At 42.9% G+C, this 22718-nt stretch overlaps 1 protein-coding gene across 1 annotated transcript; it reads left to right on the forward strand.

Moving 5' to 3' along the window:
• The first annotated feature begins 7085 nt into the window (after positions 1 to 7085).
• Positions 7086 to 12300, forward strand: tmem236 (transmembrane protein 236). Its single transcript, XM_060923031.1, has 4 exons — positions 7086 to 7339; positions 8646 to 8718; positions 9662 to 9785; positions 11702 to 12300. The coding sequence occupies exons 1-4, from the start codon at positions 7086 to 7088 to the stop codon at positions 12298 to 12300; spliced, it is 1050 nt and encodes a 349-aa protein (XP_060779014.1).
• Positions 12301 to 22718: the final 10418 nt, after the last annotated feature.

Raw genomic sequence — 22718 nt, forward strand, 5'->3', positions numbered from 1 at the left:
CGAGCATCGACACTGGTCTGACTTTTGATGGTGGAGGTGTCAATTTGTTTGCAATGGACGCAACTGCAGGTGACATTGTGAAACCATATAATGTGTATGTGAGTGTTAATGGTGCCAGAGTGAAAATGGAGGTTGACACTGGCGCAGCTGTGTCAGTGATATCTGAAGGTCTGTACCAGCGCAGGTTTAAGTCAGTGAAACTTAGCCCAGCTAATTGTGTACTTAAAATGTACAGTCAAGAGTCACTGAAATTGATGGGCAAATTCACAGCTAAGGTGAAATGTAAGGATGTCACCAAAAAGCTAGAATTGCTAGTGGTGAAAGGAAAAGGTCCTGCCTTGATGGGACGAGACTGGATTAGCCAGTTAAAGCTAGACTGGTCAAAAGTCAACAGAGTAGCTCCTGAAACAGTGGACAGCGTATGTGCCAGACATGCGGCTGTATTTAAACCTGGGTTAGGAAAGCTCAAGGGCATTGAAGCAAAGTTACAAGTAACTGAGAAGGCTGTGCCCAAATTCTGTAAGCCAAGAAATGTGCCTTACACACTCCGAGAAGCTGTGGAGAGAGAATTGGCAAAATTAGAAGCTGAAGGGGTAATTTCACCTACTAACTACAGTGAATGGGCAGCTCCCATAGTCTGTGTACCAAAAAAGGATGACAGTGTACGTATATGTGGGGACTACAAAGTTACGATTAATCCTTGGTTGAATGTGGAACAGTACCCACTACCCAGAACCCAAGATCTATTTGCCAAATTAGCTGGAGGTCAGCAATTTACTAAACTCGACTTATCGCAAGCATATCAGCAAGTGCAGTTAGAGGAAAACTCAAGACGTTACCTCACGATTAATACGCACAAGGGGTTGTACCATTACAACAGGCTACCATATGGTGTCGCCAGCGCACCTGCGATTTTCCAAAAGATAATGGATCAAGTACTTCAGGGCATGGATGGTGTTATCTGCTATTTAGATGACATATTGGTAACTGGAAAGGATACAGACAGTCACTTGGCTAACTTGGAAGAGGTTCTTAAGAGACTAGAATCTTACAATCTCAGAGTGAAACAAGAGAAGTGTGAATTCATGAAGAGCAGCGTGTCATACTTAGGACATGTCATTGATGCAATGGGCATTCATCCAATGAAGGAAAAGACAGATGCTATTCAGAAAGCTGCAGTTCCGAAAAATGTGACTGAGCTCAGGTCGTTTTTAGCACTGCTAAACTACTATGGGAAGTTTATTCCTAATCTGTCTACTTTGATTCAGCCCATGACAGTGCTACTGCACAAAGATGTTGATTGGCGATGGTCAGAGAAATGTCAAAGAGCATTTGAAAGTGCAAAGCAATCTCTTCAGTCAGACAAGTTGTTAGTACATTATGACCCTGATTTACCGCTTCATCTTGTACATGCTTAGGCCATCCTGTTAAAACCAGTTGCTTAACTACCTTCAGCACAGGGTCTTTATCGGTCTCTTTAGCTATCTCTCTAGCTGTGACGGGCAAATCTTCAAGATATGCAACTCTGTACATGGGATTAGATGCAACATCCACACTAGGCTTCACAGGTAACCTTGACAACGCATCAGCATTGCTATGCTGCTCTGACCTCTTGATTTGTTTATGGTAGGAAATTCCTGTTACTGACGGATCATAAGCCTTTGTTAAAAATCTTAGGACCAAAAACTGGAGTTCCTACTCTAGCCGCAACGAGGATGCAAAGGTGGGCTCTAATCTTAGCCGCGTATACCTATGAAATCCAATACAAGAGGTCAGAGCAGCATAGCAATGCTGATGCGTTGTCAAGGTTACCTGTGAAGCCTAGTGTGGATGTTGCATCTAATCCCGTGTACAGAGTTGCATATCTTGAAGATTTGCCCGTCACAGCTAGAGAGATAGCTAAAGAGACCGATAAAGACCCTGTGCTGAAGGTAGTTAAGCAACTGGTTTTAACAGGATGGCCTAAGCATGTACAAGATGAAGCACTGAAGCCTTATTTTCAGAGAAAGTATGAGCTAACTGTTGAGGATGATTGTCTATTGTGGGGATTACGAGTGGTTGTGCCAGAAAAACTGAGGGATAGACTAATGTCTGAGCTTCATGAACACCACTGGGGAATAGTTAAAATGAAATTCCTTGCCAGAAGTCTCTTCTGGTGGCCTACATTAGATGAGTGCATTGAACAAGTGGTGAGTCAGTGTAGTGTTTGCCAGCAACAGCGTAGCATGCCTGCCACTACACGTGTACATACTTGGAAATGGTCTTCTAGTCCCTGGGAGAGAATACACCTTGATTTTGCTGAGGACCACAAGCAGATGTTCTTAGTAGTGATGGATGCTTATGCTAGATGGCCTGAGATTATCCCCATGCACACCACTACATCAGCGAAAACAATTGAGGCACTGAGAACCTTGTTTTCAGCTTATGGGTTACCAAAAGAAGTAGTTACAGACAACAGACCTCAGTTCGTGTCACAAGAATTTGAGTCTTTTCTTGCTAAGAATGGAGTGAAACACATAACTTCACCTGCATATCACCCTGCAAGTAATGGTTTAGCTGAGAGACTAGTACAGAATCTTAAGAAATCACTTGCAAAGAACAGAGCAATTGGTGGTATGACATTGGAGCATTGTGTAGCTAATTTTGTGTTTGATTACAGAAACACACCCCACACAACCACAGGCAAGATGCCATCTGAGCTGTTTCTAAGGAGGCAGGTGCGAACCAGGTAATCTCTTATTAAACCTGAGTTTTCCCAAAGAATGCAAACTGAGACAGAACCAAACCTTCCTCGTGTTAGGTTTTTTACTGTTGGTCAGCAGGTCTTGGTAAAGAATTACAGGGGAGGGGAGAAATGGTCGAATGGTGTCATACGTGAAGTGTTGGGTCCTGTGACTTACAATGTTGAAGTAAATGGGAAATGTGTGAAACGACATGTAAACCAAATGTTGAGTACTAAGGCAAACCCTGCTCAGTTGACACAAGATGATTCTTGTGCAGTTTTGGACTTTGAGGAGTCTGATACAGACTGACATGGAACAGCCTATGCCAGTGGCTGACCAAACCACAGTACCTTCACCAGTGCCAGTGGTGGAGCGCCGTACACGTCCTGTGAGAAACAGGCGTCCTCCTGACAGACTGAACTTGTAACTGCAGAAGTTGTTGTGAAAAAAAGTGGAAAAGAAAACTGATGTACCGAGTATGTACTGTATGATTTTCATATATGTTATGAGTTCAAGAACAAAGGTGCCTTGTTAAGGATTCAAAAGGTATGAGGTATTGAAAAGTAAAAGAAGATGAGGTTATGATTTACAAGGGAGGAGCTGTGGTGTTCCAACACAGAAATATAATACTTTTATTTGGTGAGGTTTACTTTTATTTTGGTACTGGTGAAAGATGAGTTCTCAATGGCTGTTCTCTGAGGTACAAAAGGTACTGCGCCACTAGGGCGCCCCTCTCTTGCACCTGCCGTGGATAGGTAGAGCTGACTATGTACAGTGGCTTTGGTTAACAATAAACTCCAGTTCATGTTCTCTTGCATATCTGCCTTCGTTTTCTTCCAGTTGTCTGCTTAAACAGTTCACTAGTGTGCAAATACACTACAACTCCAGCCAGACATAGGGCATCGGGATGGATCAGGCAGGTCCGAGGAGCAGAAGAGGTCAGCATGTCGGTCTCAGGATTGACATGTAACTCAGAGGGACCGACAGAGAGACAAATTAAGACAGACAGTTCTGTGGCTTAATTTGTTGATGAGAGATCGGAGGAAAATGGCCAGTAGAGTAACTCATAATAATCTCTGCAACAGTAGTGAGCAGAAAAGCATTTCAGCATGCACAAAACATCAAACCGTGAGGTGGATGGACTACAACAGCAGAAGGCCACATCAGATTCCACTCCTGTCAGCCAAGAACAGAAATCTGAAACTATCATAGGCACAGATTCACAAAAACTGTACAGCTGAAGAGTATTAAAAAAAAAAGCCTAGTCTTCAGCTGACCAGTTTCAGTGAGTCTGTGTCCATGGCTGGGGAATAAAAGACTGTGAAGTGTAGAAATCCTGAATTTTACAGATCAATATCAAAGTCCCTTCCATGCCAGGACCTGGTCTTCCCAGGCAGTCTCCCATCCCAGTACTAACCAGGCACTTAAAGGACATTGGGCAGTGCCAGTTTCTGTTTCTATAACTCTCTGCCTCTCGCCTATTACATAGTTAGGGTTACATTGGGGGTCCAGTCCTCTGGTAACCACAAGAGTTTGACTCCCTACTCACATCTGTATTGCGGCGTGCCTCACCAGATAGCAGTAGGTACCATTTTTTATCCCCCGCCACGAAGTGTGCAAGGGGGTATAGGAATGGTGTCCATCCGTCCTTCTGTCTGTTTGTTTCAATCTGGACAAGTTTTCTCAGAAACTATATAAGCTATATCAATGAAACTTTGCATGTTCATATTACTATTCATGATCTAAGTTGAGTTCAAAAATCATTTACAAGAAATTATTTTCAGATTTATGGCCCTTGATTTTCATTATTGGACTTTGTTCAAGTGGACTCAATCTGGACAAGTTTTCTCAGAAACTACATAAGCTACATCAATGAAACTTTGCATGCTCATACTACTGAAAAAAGCGAGGTAGTGTTTTATGAAGGTGTCATAGCAGTTACAACATCTCATCTCATCATCTCTAGCCATTTTATCCTGTTCTACAGGGTCACAGGCAAGCTGGAGCCTATCCCAGCTGACTACGGGCGAAAGGTGGGGTACACCCTGGACAAGTTGCCAGGTCATCACAGGGCTGACACATAGACACAGACAACCATTCACACTCACATTCACACCTACGGTCAATTTAGAGTCACCAGTTAGCCTAACCTGCATGTCTTTGGACTGTGGGGGAAACCGGAGCACCCGGAGGAAACCCATGCGGACACGGGGAGGACATGCAAACTCCACACAGAAAGGCCCTTGCTGGCCACTGGGCTTGAACCCAGACCTTCTTGCTGTGAGGCAACAGCGCTAACCACTACACCGCCGTACCGCCCCAGTTACGACATCATAAGTCAATATTAAAGCAATGGGCTTATAAGGGTGTAAATGTTAAAAGGTCTTCATAAAATGCTTGTGGTAGGGGATAGTGATGACCATGACTTCTTGTTATGATGGTATTTGGTATGACCCAACTGCAAGTAGAACTTAACAATCTCCTGGTCAAGAGGTGGACACGCTAAGCACTAGACCAGCTCACGGTGTGCAGGTCAATATGAGGGGAAAATATTTGTATATAGATGACATTTGTCATTTTTTTTGTTCACTAGAGGGAAATCTGTTTTTGAAGCAGATTTGGATTGAAGTTTGCATGCAGTTTATATATACCCACCAGTGACTTTATTAGGAATTCCTAATAATTCATGCAATTACAAAGTGCAATCAGCCAATCATGTGGCAGCCGCAAAATACATAGACCATAAACCAGTCTAGTCACTGTCCTCTGCGCTCTCTCATCCAAGATGTTTTTGCCCACAAAATTGCCATTTACTGGATGTTTATTGTTTTTCACACCATGCTGTTGTGTGAAAATCTTAGGATATCATCAATTTCAAAATATTCAAACCAAGATATTGAGATCACAATTTTTCCCACTGTGATGTTTGATTTTAGCATTAACTGAATCTCTTGATCTGTATGCGTCTGATTTTATGTATTGTGCTGCTGCCACAGTATTGGCTGGTTTGATAATTAAATGAATGGGCAAATGTACAGATGTTCCTATTAAAGTGGTCAACAAGTGTTGCCGGGCAAAACAAACCTCACCTGGCAGTCTGGCCTATTCACCATACAAGGTGAATCCATGACCTTCAGTTTGACATTTCAAGGTCACTCAAGGTCAACATTCATGGTGCTAAATGAAAGCCCATATGGGTCTACCTATATGTTGATAATGGTAATATTTCTCAATCATCAGCTGTCAGGTTATAGTCCTATAAAAATCCATGACCTTGAGTTTGACATTTCAAAGTCATTCAAGGTCAAAGGTCATGGTGGCAACTGAAAGCCCATATGAGACTTTTTATATGTTGATAATAGTAAACATCTGTCTATCATTAATCATTTTAAGGTTATGAGCCTCTGAAAACCCTTGGCCTTGAGTTTGACCTTTCATGGTCAAAGGTCATGGTGCCAAATGAGAGTCCATATATGACTTCCTGTATGCTGATAATATTATCTGTCTATCTTGAACCGTTTCAGTTATGAGCCTCTGAAAATCTGTGACCCTGCATATGACCTTTCAAGGTCACTCAAGGTCAAAGGTCATGGTGCCAAATGAAAGCCCATATATGACTTCCTATACACCGATAATATTATCTATCTTCAACCGTTTCCCACTTATGAGCCTCTGAAAACCCGTGACCTTGACCCCTGACATTTGACCCCCAACCGCTAAGAAAACTATGAGAGATACCCCATCATGTAGCATATCACTGGAAGCAGAATTGAAATATGAATATTTTGGATTTGGTTAGAAGTAAATATGATGAATATAAAGGAAGATATCGTGTAAAAAAATATTTCGACCTTTTTGGTGACCTTGAACGGATGACCCTCAAAATGTTGGAGGTTCTATTTGAGACCAATGCCTATCTAGCTTGAAAGTTTAATGAAGATTGGTTTAGCTGTTTTCCTGTAATGTTGCTAACAAAGAAACCCCACCGAAAACAATACCTCGCCCCCCTGGTGGACTCTGTCCCGGGTGAGGTAATAATAAGTGTATTTTTACATATCCGTCACCTCTCCACAGTCTCATGCTCACATCAAAGCCAAAAATACACAAAGTATAGTTTTAATTTGGCCACATTTTTTGTGACCCCTATAAAAAGAGAAGCGTGACTTCATCCTTATGACAATGAAAATGAATAGGACTAGAAGTGCAGTGTAAGCAGAAGCAGTGTCCAGAGTCCATAGCAGCAGTCACTTAGCTGCGTGTGAGCAAGTGTGTGTGTCAGTGGGGTTAGGTGATGCACCTGACTCAGCTCTCAATCTGACAGGTTACTTCTGGACTATTTTTACGCAGAAACACTAAGCCAGGATGCTTTCTGGAAGGATAGTCAGACTTATCCTGTATGAGGTGTTAGAGTTTGCATGCCTGTGTGTGCCTGTGTTTGTGGTCCTGGAGCGATTTGCTTCACTTATAAGCTTTGTGAAATTCAACAACACTACGGCTTACTGGTTGGTGGTGGCAGCATCCATAGCCTATGTGACCTCTGTGTCCCTTTTTGTCTGGGTGCCACTGAAGTACTTCATCCTGAAGTCCAGAGGATTCTTTAAAGAAGTCACTAGCTGGTAAGGGTTTATTGCTTTTGTACATAATGACCCTCAATGACCATTAACTCTTATGTTCTGTTCACTGCCTTCAGTGTATCTTAACTTCATGTCACATATTAGAATTATAATCAATTTCTGCAGAAATACACACACAAAATCTCTTTATATGCTTAGGAATCCTCCTGATAAGACTGGGAAATGTTACATGGACAAAATCATCATCTCGAGAAAAGGAATCTGAACATTTACCCAATTTTGCTACTCATTTTGCTAAAATTCATTCATTCATCTTCAATAATCATTTTATCCTGGTCACGGTCACAGTGAATCCACAGTCTATCTTGGGATATGCCCTGGATAAGATGCCAGTCCATCACAGAGCATCATACATTCACTCATTCACATCTAAAGTTTAATTTAGCATAGCCAGTCCAGTTAACAGTAACGGCTGAGAAGTGGGAGAAAACTGGAGAACTTTGAGGAAACCCACACAGACATGGTGAGAACAAGAGAAACTCCACAAAGGCAGTCACCCAAGCTCAGAATTAACTTGGGGATGCTGGAACTGTGAGCTAGCAGCACTATCCACTTCACCACCATAATAGAAGTATGATTTTTGAAAAATGTAAGAAGCTCTATCATGCACATGAAGTAATGTTCTAAAAATCTAGCTTTGTTCTACTTAAAAAAAAAAAGTAAAATGGGCTGTTTATTTATTTATTTATTTTTACCCAAAACATAAAATATAGTCTATAAATGATGTTCAGTCTGTGCTAGTGATGTCTTCCTTGTGTTTGAATTAAAATCTAATCTCATCTCATTATCTCTAGCCGCTTTATCCTGTTCTACAGGGTCGCAGGCAAGCTGGAGCCTATCCCAGCTGACTACGGGTGAAAGGCGGGGTACACCCTGGACAAGTTGCCAGGTCATCACAGGGCTGACACATAGACACAGACAACCATTCACACTCACATTCACACCTACGGTCAATTTAGAGTCACCAGTTAACCTAACCTGCATGTCTTTGGACTGTGGGGGAAACCGGAGCACCCGGAGGAAACCCACGCGGACATGGGGAGAACATGCAAACTCCACACAGAAAGGCCCTCGCCAACCACAGGGCTCGAACCCGGACCTTCTTGCTGTGAGGCAACAGCGCTAACCACTACACCACCGTGCCACCCTGAATTAAAATGATTTCTGTTATCATAGAATTACAACATAAATGCCTATAGCTTTACCTATCCAAGGAGTTTTCTCTGCATAGTTGATGTGTATCTTCATGAAATGGAACATGTTAATATGGAAATCTGTGCTTTCACAGGAGACCTGTGACTCTTGCTCATGCCCTTCTCTGCACGCTACCATGTTTTGCCATTCTCATTGCCAGCTCAAAGGTAATATCATGATCGGGTATTACTTCCACTTAACATCTTGTTCAACATTTAATCGTTGGCAGATTCCAAATTCAAATGTTACTGGAAGTCTTTAATTCTTTACAAAGCACGTGGCAGCTTGTGAGGTGGTGCTGAAAGCTAACCCAGCTGAAAATAACTTCTTGAGGGGAAACAAATGTTCACTTGAGTTTATCGAGATTTTTTTTTTTACTTACCTTAAACGTAGGTAATAGGCCAAGACAAGTTTGATATTCTGCTTCTCTAGCTTTGCCAAGGGGCCAGAAGGCTAATGTAGGTAACAACAGAGTTAGCCCTAAACTAACTGTATGTTGATGTCCCAATGCACTAAGATGACAAATCAATTTTATGAAACTCTTTTGCATACCCCAAATAATAGAAAGAAATCTGTAGTTATAGCCATTTGATTGAGATTTGGTGACTGTGAAGGACATAGCGTTAGTGTTCTTAAACAAAGCAATATAATTTGAGGCAAATGTGTTGTGCTTTTTTCAGTAAGGTATTTCTTCTAGGGCTTTGAATGAAAGGTAAAAGGTCTTGTGTGTGGAATTCAGTAAGCCACACTAAAAACAACAGTTTTATCATTAACTCGAGCCGTACCTGTGGAATGTCAATGGTTTTATATTACAACCAACAGAAAGCTTTGATTAGGATTGTTTAGGTTTATGAGTATGTGGCTGACAAGCATAACTTCCTTGATGAAATATGCCTTATACACTGCAGAACAATAAGCACATCTATCTATCTATCTATCTATCTATCTATCTATCTATCTATCTATCTATCTATCTATCTATCTATCTATCTATCTATCTATCTATCTATCTAAATACTTTTGACAATATGACAGATTGACAATTATTTTTCAGATTTTCTTACAGGTAGTGTTGAACTGCTCTCCTGACTCCTCTTTACATCCTGGCAGGTTCAGTTGGACAAAGGAATCTTATATGACCACTTTAGTGAGCTTCCTGTCTCACTGGTGCTCTTTGCCCTCATCAGCGTGGACATTGTAGAAAGAATTCGTCCATATCGCCTGAGAGGGCAAGGTATGGCTTACTGGAGTTACTGAGCTGAAATAAAATAATACTGTATTCAATGTATCCTAAAAAAGTTTAATACAAAGTTGCAATACAAATATACACTCATTGTCCACTTTAATACACCTGTACACCTCTTCATTCAAGCAAATAATGCAATCAGCTAATCATATGGCAGCAGTACGGTGCATAAAATCATACAGGTGCATATCAAGATCTTTAAGTAATGTACACATCCAAAAAAAAAAAAAAAATCAGAATGAGGGAAATGTGATCTTAATGAATCTGAGGCTATGGGCAATGGATCACCAAAACTGGACAGTGAAAAATTGTAAAAAGACATGGCTATTGCTATGTCAGTATCAAATTCCTGTTGTTGACTGACAGAAATGGAACCTCAATTCTTTGGCTGTTGAAGCCCACCTACCTCAAGATTTGGCATGTTATACAGGGTTAGTCAAAATTATGTTAACACTTAAATGGTAGAAACCATTTATTCACAAAACATACACCATATGTGCAAGATGATTTACAGGACGGTCTGAACCTGTTTGCCATCGTGTTCAACACACAAAAACCAGTGAGCAACAGTACCATTTAAAGCCCGGACACACATTTCACAGGGAATAGATGATATCACAGTCCTTATTCTGTCCCTGAGGTCATTGATCATGAACTTTCCTGCTATACATGTGCTCCTTCACCATACCCTGTAACCAGAAATCACTGGGCGTCAAATCAGGGGAGTGTGGAGACCATAGCAATGATCCACTGCGACATATTCATCGACCTGGAAATGTGTGGTCGAGATAAGCACGAACAGCACGGCCAAAATGTGGCGGTGCGCCATCCTGTTGGAAATACCTCACCAATCGGATCTGTAGTGGAAGTTCATCAATGGTGCACTGCTGCACCATCTGTAAGTAGACGTCTGATGTCACTGTTGGGGTGTCAAAAAAGTAGGTCCCAATTACGCCAGCAGCGGTCATGGTGCACCACACATTCAGGAGAAAAAATAATCCATTAGTGTTAACATAATTTTGACTAACCCGATATATTCGGAGATGCATTTCTGTTCATTGCAGTTGTAAAGAGTGGATATTTGAGTTACCATCGCCCTCATAGGGTGGCACGGTGGTGTAGTGGTTAGCACTGTTGCCTCACAGCAAGAAGGTTCTGGGTTCGAGCCCAGCGGCTGATGGGAGCCTTTTCTGTGTGGAGTTTGCATGTTCTCCCCGTGTCTGTGTGGGCTTCCTCTGGGTGCTCCGGTTTCCCCCACAGTCCAAAGACATGCAGGTTAGGTTAATTGGTGGCTCTAAATTGACGTATGTGTGAATGGTTGTGAAGCTGTGACAGGCCTAGCAAACCAGCAGTATATTAAGTATGTGTGTGCTCTCAATAGATGCAGACAGCCTCATAAGAGGCTGGCAACTGACAGGCTAATTGGCCTATAGGGTGTCAGGATGAAAAAAAAAATCACCCTCACACCAGCTGGCCATTCTCCCTGACCTTTATCATCAACAAAATTGGTTCCCATGTGAACTGTAGTGCATGAAAATTCCAGGAGAGTTCCATCCATGTTTCAGAGTTTTCAAAACACTCATAACAGACTGTCTCACACTAATAACTACACCATGGTCAAAATCATTGAGATCATGTTTTTTTCTTTTTTGCATTTTGATGTGAATGTTTAACATGAAGCAAGTGACCTATATCTTCATGATTTTATGCGTTGTGCTGCTCCTACATGATTGACTGATAGGATAATTGAATCAGTGAGTGGATGTATGGTTGTTCATATTAAAGGGTCAAGTGACTGTATGCTCTTCAAATGTAAATTGCAAATTATTTACTAATTACTACTAAAGCATTGAAATTAAATTAATTCATTTTAAATGAGTTTTAAATGCTTTTGTCTCATGAAGTAGATAGTCTGGACTTTGAGGTTCCTGGGCCTGTTCTGACTCACCTGAAGCAGATGTCCACTGTGTCATCACAACTGCAGGCTAACAGAGGTGCAAATGGCTTGGCACTGAGGTCAGAAGTCATGACCACATCACCATCAGGACATCAGGCAGACATGGATGGTATCTCACCTTCTTCAAGTATGGCCTACTTGTACTCCTCCCACTCTGACTCAGGCTGTCTTAACTTCATTTGGGTTCGAGACCCTCGCCATGAGCTCTTCCCGGAGACTTTTGTGTTCTGGCTGGACACAGTGGAGATGATCAGAGTAGCTGGAGTTCAGGAGGTCTACAACTCAAACTGGGTCTTCCCCATCTACATCCTAAGCTTTTGCTCCATTCTGCGAGTGGTTTTAACTCCTAAACATCCAATGCTAGCTTCTTTAGGAGTGGTAGCACAGGACCTGCCTTTCTTGGTTTTACGGATCTGCCTGGTGAATGCCTTTGGTTATGTGACTCCGATACTCTACGTAATGAAGAATCTGCTCACATGTCTGACTTATGTTTACTTTCACTTCCTGACCAAGCTGAAGGTATTTGACAGAGGAAGCATGTTCTGAGACCTCCGGAGGGGAAGATATTGAGGACCGCTTTGGGTAAAGAAATGTGTAGGGTGGATATTAGCAACTACTAGTAGCATTGAACACACTCTTGTGTGGTAAAAGTGGTCTACAGGTGCTATAAGGCATTATATTGCTGGTAGTAATAATGTACATGATGTTCAGTCAGATCAACCAACACACATGAAGTAAATCCTTATGGCCATTATGTATATCAACACACAAGATAAACACTGAAGCTTCAATCATCTTACAATCTCTACAACTAACACAGTTCTAACACCTTTACTTTCTCTGGGAATACTTTTCCACCTAAGCAGGGACATATAGTTGGAACACAAATAGAAATAAAGAGAACTGAGGAGTTGCAAGCCATTAACTGTGACTGTTGGGAACCAAGAGGACACAGAAGTTTCTGGTTCAAAAGGCAGGGTTTTATTTACCCAAAAATATTAAGAAAGTTTATAAAGACCAAAATTAATAATAACTAGGCCTATAAAAGAGGTCGACTTAACTTGACCTGACTTGAGACACAACCATCTGACACAATGTTAACTGAACAAAACTGACCTGACACAATGAAACAAAAGGGAACATATACAGTAGCTTGGCCAAACCAAATAACACAGAAGGGGTAAACAACAAATAAACACTGACTACAAACAGATACAAAGCAAAACTAACTAAAGCCAAAATCCCCTTCGGGCACAGGGTGAGATGTGGTACGGCCTAATGAGCAGACTCCAAGATTTAGGTTTCCTCAGTCTTCAGCCAGGCCTTTTGCCCAACCAGGAAGGGACTACCCCAACACTCAAGGTAACTAAAAGAAAAAAGCTCAAACAAAGAAACGCATGATTAGTGACAAACAAACATAGCTTTCGCAACCCTACAGTGTTAAAATGTGTGTACTCCATATATAACAATGTAAGGTTAAAGCAAATAAACTGTAAATCAAACAAACTGTGTTGTGTCAATTACTTGAATATGAGTGTATAGATGACTGTAAATGATAGACTGTGCAGCAAACGAATAAGGTGCAAAGGTAGAATGTAGGATGATATTACCCAGTGTGGCTGTGGCCAGCAACCCAACATTATTTTATATAATTTAAACTTCTTATAATGCTTTGCATAAGTATTCATCTTGTTGAATACAGACATTTCAATATGGACTTTCCCACATTTTGTAATGCTGCAATCTGGACCTCATCTCATCTCATCTCATTATCTCTAGCCGCTTTATCCTTCTACAGGGTCGCAGGCAAGCTGGAGCCTATCCCAGCTGACTATGGGCGAAAGGCGGGGTACACCCTGGACAAGTCGCCAGGTCATCACAGGGCTGACACATAGACACAGACAACCATTCACACTCTCATTCACACCTACGGTCAATTTAGAGTCACCAGTTAACCTAACCTGCATGTCTTTGGACTGTGGGGGAAACCGGAGCACCCGGAGGAAACCCACGCGGACATGGGGAGAACATGCAAACTCCGCACAGAAAGGCCCTCGCCGGCCCCGGGGCTCGAACCCAGGACCTTCTTGCTGTGAGGCGACGGTGCTAACCACTACACCACCGTGCCGCCCATCTGGACCTCAGATCAACTTTATTTTTTTATGTGTCATGGATCTGCACAAAATATTTTATGTCCCCCATCAAAAAATTCCTGTGCAGGGATTGGCCAAGGATGGCTCACATGACATAAAATAGTTCCACCATTGATTAACCAATGTAGTATCTCGTTATGTCATTAAAAAAAAAGATATGGTATGAGTTAGTCATGGTATATCCTGGATATACCATGAACTGACATTACAATTTCAAGCGATACGACTGACTCGAGCCACAGCTGTGACCCCATGAGCATTCCTGTGTGTGTAGCTCGATGCATCATGATCATGCCTAGTGAGCCAGGTGATAGCATGGTACATTGCACATGTGCAGATTGAAGGTTGCTCCGATGTAAACAACAAACATAGCTGCCTCCAGTGAGTTTATGCCAAGATTCAATCTTAACACTTTTCATTTGGAATTTTTTGATGAGGGATATAAATCTAATATACCATGCACTGAGAGCAGCATAGTTTCTGTAGGGGAAAATCTGGATGCCTTAGGTGGAGAGAACTATCTGGCATTAGAGCACTCACAGGGGGGGTGAATGGGTGATGACTCAGTGGCATAATCACAGACGCTAAAGCTTGCCCACGGGAGCACCACTTCTCTCTGCTTCATGGTCTAACAGGTTTGCGCTTCTCAAGGAAACCTGCTGAGAGCTCTGGTTATAAGAAACTATTTTATGGCACATGAAATTAGCTAGACCTTTAGGGGCACCAGCAGCTTTAGTTAGGTGTATACCAGGGAGCCAGCCATAGCAGATAATCTTAGGGTCTTAGGCAAGCATAGGTTTTCAAAGATATACATCAAATATATGAATATATAAGGTATTCATAATATATGCCTTCGTTAGTCACATGTTATTAAGAGTGACTTTGTAAAGGTGTGTAAATTAGCAAAGGCAATGTCTGATGCATTAATATGCTCTATGCAGTAATATACCCTACACAGCATGGCGATGTAGTTTACGGCAGATTAGGGTCACTGAACTGCTGGATGTCCAGGTAGTGCTCAGAAAAAAACATATAGGCTTTATAGAAAATTGGAGTGATTTTGAGGGCAAGGCTAGCCTGTTAAAACAGGACAGTATCCATTTCACTCAGGAAGATGCTGTTCTTATTTTTTGCAGCATAGCTCATAGTGTCAGAATAAGTCGAGTTAATCTGTGATCATCCAGAGCCAAGACCAGGATGCAGACAAACTGGCTAAACTGAACGTCTGCTTACTGCCTTGAGTCATCACTCAGGTTCTACCATATTGAGACTGTGTTCCTTGAGCAATAAAAAAAAATGTAAAGAGTTTGTTTTAGTAACCTAATTAACATAAAATTAGATCATACTGAATGTACAGCCAACACATTTGATTTAAAGCAAGGACTTAAATATCAGTTCTCTTACATCTAAAGTGCTTATTGTTAATGAAATTATTACTAATCAGGATGTACTGTGTTGAACAGAAATGTGGATCAAACCAAATGAGTCTCTAGCAATAACTGAAGCTAGTCCTTCTGGATACAGTTATACATTAGCCCTGTCTAAGTGGCAGAGGAGATGGCCTCACAGATATTTATAAGGATAATCTAGGCATCACACAAAAACCTGGACATAAATTCATTGCATTTGAAGTCCTTTATACTATCATAACAAAAATAACAAAAAATGAGTCTACACAAATATACATTCATGTCAGCTACTGCACAGAGTCTTATCAATAGTCTTCCAGTTATCAACTTTGATTGGATCAGCCGTCAGACCCCACATAACTTGATCAGGCAACTGAATGCTTAGAGTCAATATTATGCTGTACCCTTGATAATGTACTCGTAGCTCCACTTTAAAGAAAAATAATTAGAGAGAAAAAGACAAGCACCCTGGGATAATGATCACACACATACCTTAAAACAGACCATTTGAATATTAGAATGTAAATTGGTAGTATTCCATTTAGCATGGAAGGAGAGCATCTTGAACTATAGAAAAGCTCGTAGTGCTGCTAGATCACAGTAGTTATCAAACCTCTGCTTGCACTCAGCGCATGATATACACTGTTCTTAACCATTAGGTGACAGTGAGCATACCTAACACCCTGTGTTTTCTCTCTGTCTCTCCCTCTCTCTCTGTCTCTTTCTCTGTCTGTCTCTCTCTGTCAAGCTACACGTCAATCCTGAGATACCAGTGATGCTGGCCTTTCCTGCTCTTTGGACCTGCCTGATCCATCCTGATGCCCTACTTCTGGCTGGAGTCTCATGACATCATGCCTCTGAAGGATGGCCCCATATGGACAGTCAAAAGATGCACTTAGAAGATGGCGCTGGACACTTACAGTTTTGCTATGATGGCTGAGGACCACAATTGCCACGATAACTTTAGGACTGCAGTTATGATGAGCAGTTTTGCACTCAAGTCTCCATCAATGAACAGTTGATAACTTCAACAAAGCAGACTTCATGATAAAACTATAATGAATTTCCTGGTTACAAAATTGTACTTTGTGACTATATAGGACACAGTTACAGAAGCATATTATTTATAATCATGCTATATGTTATCACCCAAATGAGGATAGGCTCCTTTTTGAGTCTGGTTCCTCTCAAGATTTCTTCCTCATGTCGCCTGAGGGAGTTTTCCTTTGCCACTGTCACCTCAGCCTTGATCATTAAGGATAAATTTATAAATTCATATGGATAATATTTATATCCAGAATTGATGTATGCCTGTAAAGCTGCTGAAGTGAAGTGAAATATGGTGGCGGCAGCAGCATGCTCTGGAGATCCTTTTCATCCTCAGAACCTTCTTTTCAAAATTGAAGATGGAACAGATGGAGTAAAATACAGGAGCAATTAGAAGAAAACTTGTTTCAGTCTGCTTGAAAAAAAGGCTTGGGAGAAACTTTACCTTTCAAAGGGACAATGGTCCTAAACACAAGGCCAAAGCAACATAGAACAGATTAAAACCAAAACGTCAACAAACAATATCCAACCAACTTGAAGCAACTCTATCTTGAAAAAATGGCTGAAAATTACTACTGGTGTGCAAAGCTAGTAGGAATTTACCCCAAGAGACTTAATGCAGCAAAGGATGGTTCTACCAAGTATTAGTCTGAATTGGTTGAATACTTATGCAAGCAGCATTTTTCAATTTTCAATTTTTTTATGGGTCTGCTAACAAAAAATGAATTTTTACTTTGAAAATTTACTTTTAAGAACATATTGTTTGCAATAGAAATACTAGCTGGAACAATCTGTGTAAGATGAATACTTTTACAAGACACTGTATAGTTGCAAAAAATGTGTTGAACCAATAAAAGAATTACAGAATACCATACCTTATCTTAGTTTGGGTGTCTCCTTTGGTATAGGGCATGTTTATACTGTGGGGAAGTTTATTTTTTTAATGCAGGGAATTTGCAAAAAAAAAAAAGGAGACCCAAGCTAAAGTAGCAAAATGTGGGTTGATATGAAATACTGTGCTGAGTTTAGTACCTGGGACACACTCCACAACTAAAGCTGTTTTGACATTTATAATGGTCTTGCAAATACAGTATTATTTATTTATTTATTTTTATTGAAAGCATTCATCTTCCCAGAAGTATTCACAGATACCCTGTAGACAGCAGTAATACATTAAGATTGCGAAATGTCAATAAATTCAACAGAAGGAGATGCACACCTGCACACTCACCAGACTGTTCTTGCCAAGCCTGTGAAGGACCTGGCTTGGAAGGACCAATCCTGCAAAGGAAGTGTCCTTGACACTGAGAAACACCCACAGCTCATTGTCACATTCGAGTTCACCAGACTTTTAACCTAGCACATCTGTTCCTCATCTCACATAACCACCACCACACAGCATACAAGTCACACACTTCAGACTTCAGTCTCACACACACACACACACCACAAAATAATGCTCAGTGTGCTATATCTGACTTATCAAGCCTGTTTACTTCATGTTGATATTCTAGTTTTGACTTTGTTTCTTGGATTTTGTGATATTGGATTCTGCTCTTGTGAAGTTGTTTGTTGATCACCTGAATATTGCCTGTCTTGCGATTCCAATTTTGCTCCATGTTTTTGCATCTGTCTGCCCATTTTATACAACTTCTTTATTGCAATTTCACCCACTTACCGACTGATTCCTGACATATTACTTTACCCATTTCATGGAGGTAACAGGAGAAGACAGCTGCCGAGGTGCAGTGTCAGCTCAGGGACGATGAATGAGAAAGCACCCACAACACATGAATGAATTGGACAACAAAATTAATCAGTGCTCCAAGACTGCCTTTATGTCCCACCAAGCTCCCACTGTGCCTCCAAGTTCACTCTTTTCCCATCCAGAAAAGTTTTCAGGATAGACTTCCCAGTGCAAGGGGTTTTAATTCCAGTGCTCTCTTAACTTCTCTGCTCAAGAGGGTTTCGGAGCTACAGTGGTCCCCAGAGGTCAAATGCACAGGCTCACATGGAGTGACACACCCTGCATTGGCCAACCACTGTCCCGCTGCCTTGTGGGTAAGTCAAGGATGACAAAGGCTAGGGGAGCACACCCTGAGAGAAAAGCAACGTGTGTGGTGGTGTGCGACAGGCAGTTCTCCGAAAGACTGGAGTTCCAGCAGCCTCCTGCAGCTGTGGAAGAGTGCTGGTCATTTTGGGCTTTCCCTTGCCACCAGGTCCCACCCTCTCACAGTGAAGAAGTGCTGCTGGGACATGTGCACCCTCAACAGCACTCTAAACAATGTCTCTGTGCAGGTATCCACCTCTGCCTTGGTGAGACCAGCAACCAGAAACAAAGTCTGGCGGCGATAGGGTGTCTGGTGACGGGAGCAGGTTTGAATGCACTGGGAGCTCCTAGTCAGATCCCTGCATGCCAGTGGTACAGGGCTATTTATGGTCGCCAGCAGCTGGGCTGAGTGGCAGCTGCTCTCGGCAGACCCCTGTGTGACTAAGCAGCCCTATTTAGGAGCCACACTGCTCACCCCAAGCAGGGAGGGGCCTAGAAAAGGTGGCCTAAACATTGCCCACTCAGAGTATCCTGGATAGGCTACCGCACCTATCGGGACATTCCACTCTGTGGTCAAAATAAATGCAATAAAACTGTCCCTCTTAAACTGGCAACATGGAACATTTGAACCCTGCTGGATGCCAATGACGAAAGGCCTCAGCGAAGAACTGCACTCATTGCAGCGGAACTCAACCGCTACAACATTGACATTGCTGCTCTGAGTGGGACAAGGTTCCTGGATGAAGGCTCCCTGAAGGAGGATACCTACACCTTCTTCTGGAAGGGATACCTTGCAGGAGGACAACACCAGCATGGTGTAGGACTTGCAATAAAAAATAGCCTCCTACCAAGACTCACTGAAACACCGATTGGCATAAGCAAAAGGCTCATGTCACTCAGGATCCCTCTGACTAAGAAACGCTATGCTACCCTCCTAAGTGCCTATGCACCAACACTATCATCAGGGGATGATGTAAAGGACCGCTTCTATCAATCACTAGATGAGGCTCTCCGTCGTATACCCAAGGCAGACAAGATCCTTTTTCTGGGCAATTTCAATGCTAGAGTGGGGAAAGACAACAAGGTATGGAGTGGTGTCATTGGTAGGCATGGCACTGGTCATGTCAATGCAAACGGTCTAAGCCTCTGTGCTGAGCATGGCCTGACCATCACAAACACACTCTTCCAGCTCAAAATTAAACACAAAACATCCTGGATGCACCCATGCTCCAAACATTGGCACCTGCTGGACTACATCATCGTGAAATGGTCTGAGATAAAAGACGCCTTACTCACTCGTGCAATGAGAGGCACTGAGTGCTGGACAGATCATCGGCTCATCATGACCAGGCTCCTGGTGAAAGTACGCCCTGGTGTCCATCTCCAGAAGCCAAGAAAGAAGAAGCTGGACTGTATCCAGCTAGAAAAGGCGGAGATCCAGAACAGCCTCCATCTCGCTCTGGCTAAAAACCTGGAAGACATTGAGCTTCTCCTGAGCACAGATGACTTCATAGATGAGAAGTGGTCTTCTGTGAGCTATAGGCTCTATGAGGCAGCTTCCCAATCCATCAGGTACAAGGGCAGAAAGCAACAGGACTGGTTCAGTGAAACATGGGCACAATAACTTCCATACTGAAAGGCATGCACAAAGCACATAGTGCTGTCCTCACAAATCCTACATCAACTGCTCTCCGGCAAAAATGGCAAGAATCCAGGAGAGAGGTGCAGTCAAGATTGCGTGCCCTGCAGAATGAGTGGTGGATATCAAAGGCAAATTAAATACAATCTCATGCCGACAGAAACGATATGCACAACTTTTATGATGCAGTGAAAACGATCTATGGCCCAAGAAACTGCTCCATCTCCACCCTGAAGTCTGGCAATGGTACCACCCTCATAAAGGACCAGAACCTGATCTCAAAAAGGTGGGCAGAGCACTTCCAAGCTCTGCTGAACCAGCTCTCCCCAGCAGATCCCTCAGTCCTGGATGAACTACCTGTCCGCCCCACCATCCAAGACGTTGACCATTTACCAACCCTTGAAGAGGTTCATCGTGCAGTAAGGTCGCTAAAGAACAACAAGACCCCTGGCCCTGGCAACATCCCTGCGGAGATCTTCAGACAGGGAGGCTACCTCTGCACCCGTGCACTTTTCCTCTTTATCTCATACGTATGGAAGACCGAAACCGTCCCCCAGCAGTGGAAGGATGCTAACATCATCCCCGTATACAAAGACAAAGGAGACAAGTCCCTCTGTGGCAACAGCCATGGCATATCACTCCTGGCTGCTGCTGGAAAAGTCTTGGCCAAAGTTATGCTACAGAGGTTGGTGAAAAACATCTCAGAGGAGCTGCTGCCTGAGTCTCAGTGTGGGTTCAGGAGAAACAGGAGTACTGTGGGCATGGTATTCACAGCACGGCAACTCCAGGAGAAGTGTAGGGAGCAACATCGAGACCTCTTCATAGCCTTCATTGACCTGTCAAAGGCCTTCGACACAGTCAACAGGGAGATCCTATGGAAAATCCTTCTGAAGTTTGGCTGCCCACAAAGGTTTGCTAACATCCTCCAGCAATTTAAGAAGAAGAAGTAAAAGAAACCTTTATTTGTCACATGCACAGTTCAAGCACAGTGAAATTCATCCTCTGTATTTAACCCATCTGAAGCAGTGAACACATGCATGCACACACACTCAGAGCAGTGGGCAGCCACACCAGAGTGCCCAGGGAGCAGTCAGGGGTTAGGTACCTTGCTCAAGGGCACCTTAGCCCAAGGCCACCCCACGTCAACCTAACTGCATGAAGGCATGATGGCACATGTGACCATCGGAGGCCAGGAATCCGAGCCATTCAGGGTCTGCACTGGTGTACGTCAGGGGTGCATCCTTGCTCCAGTCCTTTTTAACATGTTCCTCCTATGTGTTAGACTACTTCTCCACAAGGACATCGAGAGAGACAGTGGAATTACCTTGGACTTCAGACTTGACGGGAATCTGTTTAACATCCGAAGGCTCCAAGCGGTCACAAAACCAACATCTAAGCACATCATTGAGCTACAGTATGCCGATGGCTGTGCAGTCGTGGCCCATACACCAGAAGCACTGCAAGTCACCCTTGCAGCTGCTGCAAAGGCATATGGCAGGATGGGGCTTTCCATAAATGTGGCCAAGACTGAAGTAATATGCCAGTGGGCCTCTACTCCTCCACTCCACTCACCAACCTTCACCGTCTCTGACAAACCACTTACAATAGTGGAATCCTTCAAATACCTGGGCAGTTTCCTCTCTGATGACTCCAGCATCGACAGAGAGATACAAAACCAGATTAAACATGCGTCATCTTCCTTTGGCATACTCAGAAAAAGGGTCTTCCAAAATAAAGACCTCAAACTCCACACCAAAATATCAGTCTATCTGGCAGTCATCATCACAACTCTCCTCTACACCTGTGAGGTGGACCCTGTACAGTCACCACCTCAAGATGCTTGAGGCTTTCCATATCAGATGCCTCCAATGCATCCTGGGAATAACCTGGAGTGACCGAGTGCCCCATACTGAAATCCTCCGCAAGACCAACTGCGTCAGTATGGAGGCCATCATCACCCAGCACCAACTTCGCTGGCTTGGTCACGTCATCAGGATGCCGAAGGAACACCTACCTTGCAAGGTGCTGTATGGCCAGCCGCCTGGCAGGGGGCCAGAAAAAACATTACAAAGACCAACTGAAGATGACTATGAAAAAATGTGGTATGAACCCAAGCCAGCTGGAGGAAATTGCCACCCAACGCTCCATCTGGTGGCAGCTCTGTCAGCAAGGGGTGCAGAAGCTCGAGGAGGACCAAGGAGACTGACAGATCAGGAGACGCTTGAAGAGACATGAAGCCAGTTCCACACCCATACCCCCAGTCAGTGCCCTTAACTGTTCTGTCTGCGGCAGGCAGTGTGGCTCATGGATTGGACTTTATAGTCACATGAGAACTCACAAGTAGCAGAGGCAGGATTGTTATCATCAGATGCGACGGACATCCTTAAGCAAGTAAGTAAGCAAGGTCAAGAGGGTGTTTCCAAACATCAAAGGATCACCCAATTCATCCCTCTCCTCAATGAGAAGGGTCTCAAGTGGGTTACTGCTGTCTGGGAGCAGGGCAGTGAATTGTTGTCATCCTATGCCCACTTCATAGAGCTCATCAAATGAGTCTTTGATCATTCACATGAAGACAAAGAAATCAGAGAGCAGTTGTTGGCGATCAAACAGGAAAGGAATGCACTGGAATTTTGCACTCTCGCAGCAGGACATGGGTGAAACGAACC

The sequence above is a fragment of the Neoarius graeffei genome, chromosome 1 (assembly GCF_027579695.1).
Source record: "Neoarius graeffei isolate fNeoGra1 chromosome 1, fNeoGra1.pri, whole genome shotgun sequence".
NCBI classification, from domain to species: Eukaryota; Metazoa; Chordata; class Actinopteri; order Siluriformes; family Ariidae; genus Neoarius; species Neoarius graeffei.